The sequence below is a fragment of the Cebus imitator genome, unplaced genomic scaffold (genome assembly GCF_001604975.1).
Source record: "Cebus imitator isolate Cc_AM_T3 unplaced genomic scaffold, Cebus_imitator-1.0 Scaffold83, whole genome shotgun sequence".
NCBI classification, from domain to species: domain Eukaryota; kingdom Metazoa; phylum Chordata; class Mammalia; order Primates; family Cebidae; genus Cebus; species Cebus imitator.
Window position 1 is genome coordinate 3,030,615 of NW_016107398.1, and position 10,107 is coordinate 3,040,721.

The window sequence follows — 10,107 nt, forward strand, 5'->3', positions numbered from 1 at the left end:
CGTGAGCCACCGCGCCCGGCCTTTGCCCATTTTTTAATGGGGCTGTTTTTGTTTCTTGAATTGTTTAATTTTCTTATAAATTCTGAATATTAGACCTTTATTGAATGCAAAGTTTGTGACTATTTTCTCCCATTATGTAGGTTATCTGTTTTACTCTGTTGTTTCTTTTGTTGTACAGAAGCTCTGTAGTTCAATTAGGTCCCACTTGTCAATTTTTATTTTTGTTGCAATTGCTTTTGTGGACAGTGATAAATTCTTTGCCAAAGCCAATGTCTAGAATGGTATGTCCTAGGTTTTCTCCTAGGCTGTTTCTTATCTTTGGTCTAACATTTAGGCCATTAATTCATCTTGATTTTTGCATATGGTGAAAGGAAGGGGTCCAGTTTCAATCTTCTGGATATGGCTAGCCAGTTATCCCAGCACCATGTATTAAATAGAGAGTCCTTTCCCCATTGTTTTTTATTGTCGACTTTGTTAGAGATCAGGTGGTTTGTAGGTGTGTGGCTTTATTTCTGAGTTCTCTGTCTGTTACATTGGTCAACGTGTCTGTTTTTGTACCAGTACCATGCTGTTTAGGTTACTAAACTGTATCTGTGGTTTCTGCATCCATGGATTCAACCAATTGTGGATTGAAAGTATTTGAAAAAAAAATTGCATCTGTACCAAATATATATATAGACTTTTTTCCTTGTCATTATTCCCTGAACAATATGACAATCATTTACATATCATTAGGTATTATAAGTAATCTAGAGATGATTGAAAGTATTTGCATAGGTTATATGCAAATACTACACAATTTTATGTCAGGAATTTGAGCATCTCTGGATTTTGGTATCTGAAGGAGGTCCTAGAACTAATCCTCCATGGATACTGAGAGACATGATTGCTTTTTAAGACTTGTTAATACCTGTATTGCATATACAACATTAACTGAAAATTCTTTGTTTAAGCAAGTAAGGGAATTCACCTACTGATGTAACAGAACAAATCATTAGCCAGGATTGGCTAAGGATATAGCATTAAGACTGGCCCTCCGTTTTCACTGCTGTCAAGTGCTGTTTTCCTGACAGCTCCAGCCTTGCATGTTCCCAGCTTTAGGTTCAAAGACAAGAAAGAATTTTTCCTTCCTAACAGTTAAACAGTTCCAAAGTAGCATTTAGTTAGCCATGATACAGACCACATGTCCCACCTGCTAGCCTCCCCACTCCCAACAAATTACTCTGGTCATGGGGATGTTAAACTCGTTGTGGCCAGATCTGAGCTACATGGCCATACCTGGAGCCAAACATGAAGTACTTATCCTCAGAACACACAGTAATGCCTAAGGGAAATACATTTATTAGAAGATGCCTCTACACCTCTGTTGCCCAACCATGCCAGATAATAGAACCAACTTTGTTTTAACCCCATGTGAGTAGATGGTGATGACAGCTGCAGGAAACTTCATGTTATAAAGATAAAAGACTACTTACATGACACGGGTAGTTATAGTAAGCCAGGGTAATAATGAAGTGCTTTATGATAGATATTTCTATAAATCTTTCCTCATCTTTGATTGTATGTTTTATCTTTCTCTGAATTACCTATCATTTGGATTCATTTTGTAATTTATTCGTTAATTGGATTCTGACTTTTAAGGCATCCAAATCGAGAAGGCATCGTCAAGTCAAACTTGATTCTTCTGACTCTGATTCTGCATCTGGTCAAGGACAAGTCAAAGCAACCAAGAAAAAAGAGAAGAAAGAAAGATTGAAACCAGCAGGAAGGAAAATGTCTTTCAGAAACAAAGGTAACTTTTTAAATCTTACTAAGATTCAACAAAGGAGAATGGGTTTTATTTACAACTTTGCCTCACCTCTGTTTCCTTGTTAAGGATTAGCTGCTTGTTTGAGAACATTTTTGTGAGATTTGATATTAAAAATAAATTATCTTAGATTCTTAGAATCTTACTGCCTAAAAGGGACCCTAGGAATCATATCAGTTGTATCATTTTATAGATGATGAAATTTAGGCCTGGCCGGGTGGTGGCTCATGCCTGTAGTCCCAGCACTTTGGGAGGTCTAGGTGGGTGGATCACTTGAGGTCAGGAGTTTGAAACCAGCCTGGCCAACATGGTGAAGCCCTCTCTCTACTAAAAACATAAAAGTTAGGCTGGGTGCTGTGGCTCACATCTGTAATCCCAGCACTTTGGGAGGTTTAGGTGGGCAGATCACTTGAGGTCAGGAGTTTGCAACCAGCCTGGCCAACATGGTGAAGCCCCCTCTCTACTAAAAATATAAAAGTTAGGCTGGGTGCAGTGGCTCACACCTGTAATCCCAGCACTTTGGGAGGTCTAGGTGGGCGGATCACTTGAGGTCAGGAGTTTGCAACCAGCCTGGCCAACATGGTGAAGCCCCATGGTATCTACTAAAAATATAAAAGTTAGGCTGTGTGCAATGGCTCACATCTGTAATCCCAGCACTTTGTGAGGCTGAGGCAATCAGATCACCTGAGGTTGGGAGTTTGAGACCAGCCTGAGCAACATGGAGAAACCATGTGTCTACTAAAAATACAAAATTAGCCGGGCGTGGTGGTGCATGCCTGTAATCCCAGCTACTCGGGAGGCTGGAGAATTGCTTGAACCCCAGAGGCGGAGGTTGTACTGAGTCAAGATTGTACCATTGCACTCCAGCCTGAGCAACAAGGGCGAAACTGTCTCAAAAAAAAATAGTTAGCTGGGCATGGTAGCATATGGCTGTAATCTCAGTGACTTGGGAGGCTGAGGCATGAGAATCACTTAAACCCAGAAGGCGGAGGTTGCAGTGCGCTGAGATTGTATCACTTCACTCCAGCGTAGGTGACAGAGTGAGACTGTCTCAAAAAAAAAAAAAAATTTAGGCAGATACAGATTAAATAAGTTGTCTAAAATGATATATGAATAGCTGGTTGTGAAATCAGTCTAGAATTATCTGGTGCATATTTTATTAGTAATTTTTGTGTGTGATTATGTGTAGAATAAGATATAAGTAATGCATTCTATAAACCATGTTTATTTTTAGCTGTATTAAGGTGTCCTTGCTTTTCCTTTGACACAGTATATCTGTAAAATTACCTTTCTTAAGGAAAGGACTTTTGTGTATATTTCAATAGTTTGGTTTTTTAAAAAATTGTATGAAAAATGTATATGCACCCTACATAAATTTGGAATTTGATTAACAGGCTTACTTAGGGTAAGAAAAAAAGGAACATTAAAAACATTAGTAAGTATGTAAAGACTAATACAGAATTCACTCCTAACTACTGCAGGAGTATATGAAGATAAGTTAACAGCCTTTTAGCATTTTTTTCCCCTATTTTGAAGCAGTGGAAGGAGAATTGAAGTTAAGTACCTTTACTATGTCCTAGATATGATTAAGTGCTATAACAGTAGCTTGAAGTGCACTAAGAATTCAGAGGAGATACCATGTTTGTTAAGTATGATCAAGTAATAGTTCAAAAAGAGATTTTTCTACTTCCTTTCACAATGCTAGTGGATATTGTGAAGAAAATTGTTAGACTAAACTCACTTATAAATATTACTGACAAAATCCTAAGTCACATATATCAAAAATAATCCTAGACAAAAAAACACCTTGACCGAGTACGCATATTTCAGGATGCATTCAGAATCTGCTAATATGATTTACCATATAAATAGGTTAAAGGGGAAAATGTGAATTTATTTTAATAGTTACTAAAGAATATATTTGATAATATCCAGCATCCATTCTTGATTAAAAAAAAAAAAAAAATCCGGCCGGGCACTGTAGCTCATGCCTGTAAACCCGCACTTTGGGAGGCCAAGGCGGGCAGATCACCTGAGGTCAGGAGTTCGTGACCAGCCTGGCCAACACAATGAAACCCCATCTCTACTGAAAATACAAAAATTATCCGGGCATGGTCGCAGGTGCCTGTAATCCCAGCTACTTGGGAGGCTGAGGTGGAGGTGGAGGTTGCAATGAGCTGAGATCGCACCATTGTACTCCAGCCTGGGGAACAAGAGCGAGACTTCATCTAAAAAAAAAAAAAAATCCTCTGGATAAAGGAGTCAGCAAACGGTGTCTGTAAAGGGCCAGGTAGTAAATATGTTAGGTTTTGTGGGCCATGTTTCTGTCACAACTACTCAACTTTACCACTGTAATGTGAAAGGAGCTACAGACAGTATCATCACATGAATCGTCGTTGTAGTCCAGTAAAACTGTATAAAAGCAGGTGGTGGGTCCAATTTGGTCCAGGGGTCATAGTTTGTTAACTCTTGCCCTAGATAAAATAGAAGATTATTTCTTTAATCTTACAAATGTGTGTGTGCACACATATATTAGATCACAAGTTGCCTCATGCTCAATGGTAATATGCATGAAGTATCACAGTTTTACTTAATGTTGATCTTAAAGAGGTAATCAGTGTAATTAGACAGGAGAGTAAAGGGAGATATGATATCAGAAAGAGAGGCTAGAAAATTATCATGATTTGTGAATGATTTTATGCCTAAAAATATTCTAAAAAGAATTTGCTGAAAAATAGGAACAAAAATTTAGGGAGGTAAGGGTTACCACCGTAGACCTTACAAAGATTAAAAGGTGACTAAGGCAAAGTTATAATTTTATGCCAATAAGTTAGATAGCTTAAATAAAATGGATTAATTTACCAAGAGACACAAGTTTCCAAAACTGACACAAGAAGAAATATAAAATCTGTGTAGTCTTATGTCTACCGAGACCTCGAAATATCTGAGACAGGTCTCAGTCAATTTAGAAAGTTTATGTTGCCACGGTTAAGGACGTGCCTGTGACACAACCTCAGGAAGTCCTAAGACATGTGCCCAAGGTGGTCAGGGGTACAGTTTGCTTTTATACATTTTAGGGAGACCTGACACATCAATCAATATGTGTAAGTTGCACATAGGTTTGGTCCGATAAGGCATCAAGTGGGGGCTTCCAGGTTAGAATTAGATTAGACAGAAAGTTTTTTGAGTCTTTGATGGTCTTCTACTGAATATCACAATTTACTCCGGCTCAATGAATCTGCATTTTCACATAAACAGTAGGGGAGAGGAAGCAATCAGATATGCATTTGTCTTAGGTGAACCTCAGAGGGATGACATTGAATAGAATGGGAGTTTGCCCTAAGCAGTTCTCAGCTTGACTTTTCTTTTCCTTTAGCTTAGTGATTTTGAGGTCCCAAGATTTATTTTCCTTTCACACTGCTAAAGAAATTAAATTCCTAGGCTTCTCTGGAAATTTTAGCAAACGTTTAAGAAAGGAATGATACAAATTCTTTCAGAAAATACAAGAGGGAACACTTTCCAGCTTATTGATGTTGCAAGAAAAAACTAAAGACCAGTATCCCTTATCTCCTACAAAATTCAAAATGGATTATGGACCTAAATTTGAAACCTAAAATTATGAAACTTGTGAAAAAATATGTAGGAGAAAAATGTGTTCTTGGATTGGGCAAGATTTTTAAATACATGACATTAAAAAACACAATCAAATTATGAAACAAAACAATTGATAAATTGTCATTCCCAAGGTTACCATTTTTGTCTTTGGAGGATACTGTTAAGAAGATGAGAAGATAAGCCACAGACTCGGAGAAAATGTTTGCAAACTACTACCCTGATAAAGGTCTTGTATCCAAAATAGTAGTATTTAAAGAAATCTAACCCAGTAAATACACAGATCACCCAGTGAAGAAGTAGGTAAAACACTCTATCAAAGAAAATATATGGATGGTAAATAACCATATAAAAAGATGCTGAGCATCTTTAGTTATTAGAGAAATGTAAATTAAAACCCCAATGACATTCTGCTAAACCTTGACCAGCAACAACAACAAAAAGACCCCACAAAACAAAACAAAAGTTGTAATAACAAAAGCTGTTGAGGATTTGTAACAAGGGGAACCTGCATACTCTTCTGGTGTGAATCCAGAGTGATGTAGTTACTTTGGAAAACTGGTAGTTTTTAAAAGGTAAACATGTACTTACCATTTGACCCAGAAATACTATTCCTTGGTATTTACACAAGAGAAATGAACACTTAATGTTCACACAGAAATGTGCATGCAAAAGTTTATATGGCTTTATTCATAATCACAAGAACTGCAAACTGCCTAAAAATCCTTCCACTGCTGATTGGATAAACTGTGGCTTATCAAGATGCAACTCAGCAATGAAAGGGCTACCATACACGTAACAACATGGATGAATCTGAATTCAGTGTGCTATGTGAAGGAAGAAAGATACAAAAGGCTACATAGTATATGATTCTATTTATATGACACTCTGGAAAAGGCAAATCTATAGGGACAGAAAAATGTGGTTGCTAGGGACTTAGGGGTGAAGGAAGGTGCTGAATACACAGGAGCACTGAGAAACTTTTGGAGTGATGGAAAAATCTGTATTTTCTTTTCTTTCTTTCTTTCTTTCTTTCTTTCTTTCTTTCTTTCTTTCTTTCTTTCTTTCTTTCTTTCTTTCTTCTTTCTTTCTTTCTTTCTTTCTTTTCTTTCTTTCTTTTCTTTCTTTTCTTCCTTTCTTTTCTTCCTTTCTTTCTTCCTTTCTTTTCTTCTTTTCTTTTCTTTTCTTTTCTTTCTTTTTTTTGAGACGGAGTTTTGCTCTTGTTGCCCAGGCTGGAGTTCAATGGCACGATCTTGGCTCACCACAACCCCTGCCTCCCAGGTTCAAGCAGATCTCCTGCCTCAGCCTCCTGAGTAGCTGGGGTTACAGGCATGCATCATCGTGCCCCGCTAATTTTGTATTTTTAGTAGTGACAGGGTTTCTCCTTGTTGGTCAGGCTGGTCTTGAACTCCTCACCTCAGGTGATCTGCCCGCCTCAGCCTCCCAAAATGCCGGGATTATAGGTGTGAGCCACCACGTGGGCCAAAATCTTCTGTGTTTTCACGGCAGTGGTAGATTGCACAACCACGCATTTGTCCAGCCTGCTCTGTACAGCAAAAATTGCGAATTTTATTGTATGTTGATAATACTTTAGTAAATCTGACTTATAGTCAAACAAGAACAAAAACAGAGGACATAAGATTGTTTAGTTTGGTTACATTTCAAAAATTAACTTCTGGTAGATTAAAATGTTTTTTTCCGAAGTGATAAAAGAAAATGTTCAGCTAAATTAAATTTAAAGGAGTTTAATTCAGCAATGAACGATTTGAGCATCATGCAGCCCCAGAATCACAGCAGGTTCACAGAGACTCCAGTGCAGCACGTGGTGGAAGATTTATAGCCAACAAAAGGGAAATGAGGTACAGAAATCAGAAGTGAGGTACAGAACAGCTGGATTGGTTACAGTTTGGCATTTGCCTTATTGAACACAGTTTGAAGACTTAGCAGTGTATGGATGGTTGAAGTACCACCACTGGGACTGGCCAAGACTCAGCTATTGTTCAGGCACGTATTCCTAAATTGGGTTTTCAGTCTTGTCTACCTATTAAGCTAGATTGCAGTTTGTCCACAAGAACTCAAATATGGCCTCCTTCTCAGGCCATATTTATTTCACTTTAACAGAAGTTTCAAAGATATTTAGGTTTACAAACCCTCACAAGCACTTTTTATTAACAGTCAGCCTTCATATAGGCACAGCAATGAGATATGCTGGCCAAGCTGCTTTCTTAAAGACCTGAAAAAAAATTTTTTAATGTGATTGAGTAACAAAGGAGGAACAAGTGCAAAATAGGAAAAGAAAGAAATTAAATGAAAGGAACTTTCATCTTGAATGTGTGACAGGTATAATTTCTGAAATACCACTTCCTTTGTTAATCATATTTTACTTAGTTCCTGAAAACAACTGCTTTGTAAATTCTGAAACTAACAGAAGGACAGGCTCCATAATATAGCTGAGATTTGTTATTGAATTTTCTCAGGTTATTAGGGAGGAATTACCCATGAGAAAGGTTTATAAAATATGATCTGAATTCAGATCTTCTACCATGGCTTAATGAATCCAGCTAAGGTATTGTAAATACTCGGAAGCAGAAGTAATTACCTGAATAATAAAGACCCAAATGCTTACTTCATAGTTTCTCATTAATCAAAAGTTTGTTTCCATACAGTGGAAAAGGTGATTTTACAGGTTTTCAAAAAGAGGAGCCTTCAGTTCCATAAAAGGCAAAAGATCTTAAAAAGCCATTTGCACATATGATGCTGTTAAAATTTCTAATCTTAAAAGAGCTTTTAAGGCCGGGCGCGGTGGCTCACGCTTGTAATCCCAGCACTTTGGGAGGCCGAGGCGGGTGGATCACAAGGTCAAGAGATTGAGACCATCCTGGTCAACATGGTGAAACCCCGTCTCTACTAAAAATACAAAAATTAGCTGGGCATGGTGGCGCACGCCTGTAATCCCAGCTACTCAGGAGGTTGAGGCAGGAGAATTGCCTGAACCCAGGAGGGGGAGGTTGCGGTGAGCCGAGATCGCACCATTGCACTCCAGCCTGGGTAACAAGAGCGAAACTCCGTCTCAAAAAAAAAAAAAAAAAAAAAGAGCTTTTATAAACAAATAAGAAAAGGGCCACCACCCAGTAGAAAAAGAGACTTAGGACATGAATAGGCAATCACAAATGCAGGCAGTCAGTCAGTGCACATAGGAAATACAGAATTTTGTTTATAATAAAAGATATATTAATTAAAACATTTTTATTTTATTTGATCAGCAAAGATTAAAGATAATACCCATTGATAGTGAAAGTGTAAGGAAATTAAATCTCAATTTAAGGGAGAGTAAATTGGCACATTCTTTTCATAGAGCAATTTAGAATCATGTCAAAATTCTAAATGTTCATGCCTTTTAACTTAGAATTTCTAGGAATTCTGTACCGATCATAAGTATAAAAGGCATTCATTGCAAGATTATTTGAAATGGTAAACAGTAAACAACTCAAATGTATAATGGGTAAACAAAGTTATTGTTAGTCCATACAAAGGAATACTTTGCAGTTACTAAAAAGCTAAAGAAAGCTCCATATATTTATATATTACATGAAAATATGTCAAAAATATATTGATTAAATATAAAACACGACATAATCTATGCATTTCTTAGCGAAAAGCCTTTTTTAAAAAAGTATGATCTCATTTCTATTAATAAATACATATATACATACACACATGAACATAGTATATAGCATTGAAGAAATCTAGACGTGTATGAAGTTTTGCCAGTAGTTAATTTTCAGGGATAGTATAATGAGAAACTGTCCATGAATTTCTGTAATGTTTGGATTTTATAACCATGTGTTACTTTAGTAATCAGTAGAAATCCAAAGACCTTTTTACATATAAGGTAAACAAAATTCCATAGACTCCCACAAGTAGAGGGGCTGGTGTGAAAAAGGCAAAGTGCCTGGGAAGTATAGAGTGAGGGTCCATTTAGGTTGGATTGTAAAGGGTATGTTGGGGAGTTAACTGTTCATAGTGCTAGAAAAATAGGTTGAGGATTGTATTGTGACCAGGCCTTAACTATGGATCCAAGAAGTTTACACTTCAGCTGGTAGGCAGAGGGGGAGTCAACCGAAGCTTTTGAGCAAGAAAGTGGCCTGTCCAAAGTTTTCCTTGAAGAAAATCAAGTCTGGGAGTAGAATGGTAGGTAGCTGGGAGCAAACTGAAAATAGAAACACTAGTTAGAAAGCTCTTGCAGTAGTTCAGATTTAGGAGTAAGGAGCATGTGCCGTGTGGTCGTGGAAATTAGAGAGGCAAGGCTAGCAGATATAAGAGCCAAATATGGAGGCTAATGGAGAGGGCGAGACAAGAATGCTTAATGTCTACATACCTGGGAGGATATTTGTGTCCTTAATGTTGGAGAAATATGATGATACAATAAAGATTTCATTTGGGGGGGGATTTCGCCCCAGTCTGCCTGTCCAGACTTAATTTCTGTAATAATTGCTTGGTGCATAAATGGGTGCTCAGTATATTGATGGAATTTATTTAAGCTTGTGTTAAGTTTCAGTTATGTGCTCACCATTCCTCGAATATAACATGCATGTTGATAGGACATCACTAATACCAGTGCTATGATGGATGAAGATGGTAGCAGCTACTATTATACACTTTTTTTTTTTTTTTTTTTTTTTTTTTTT

General features: G+C 37.4%; 1 protein-coding gene across 1 annotated transcript in view; it reads left to right on the forward strand.

Annotated features, from left to right (window-relative positions):
• SNAPC1 (small nuclear RNA activating complex polypeptide 1) overlaps positions 1-10,107 on the forward strand; it is a 31,793-nt gene that overhangs the window by 16,095 nt on the left and 5,591 nt on the right. Inside the window, exon 6 of the mRNA XM_037740468.1 lies at positions 1,642-1,792. Within this exon, the coding sequence (XP_037596396.1) occupies positions 1,642-1,792 (151 nt within the window). The remainder of the gene's footprint in view (positions 1-1,641; positions 1,793-10,107) is intronic.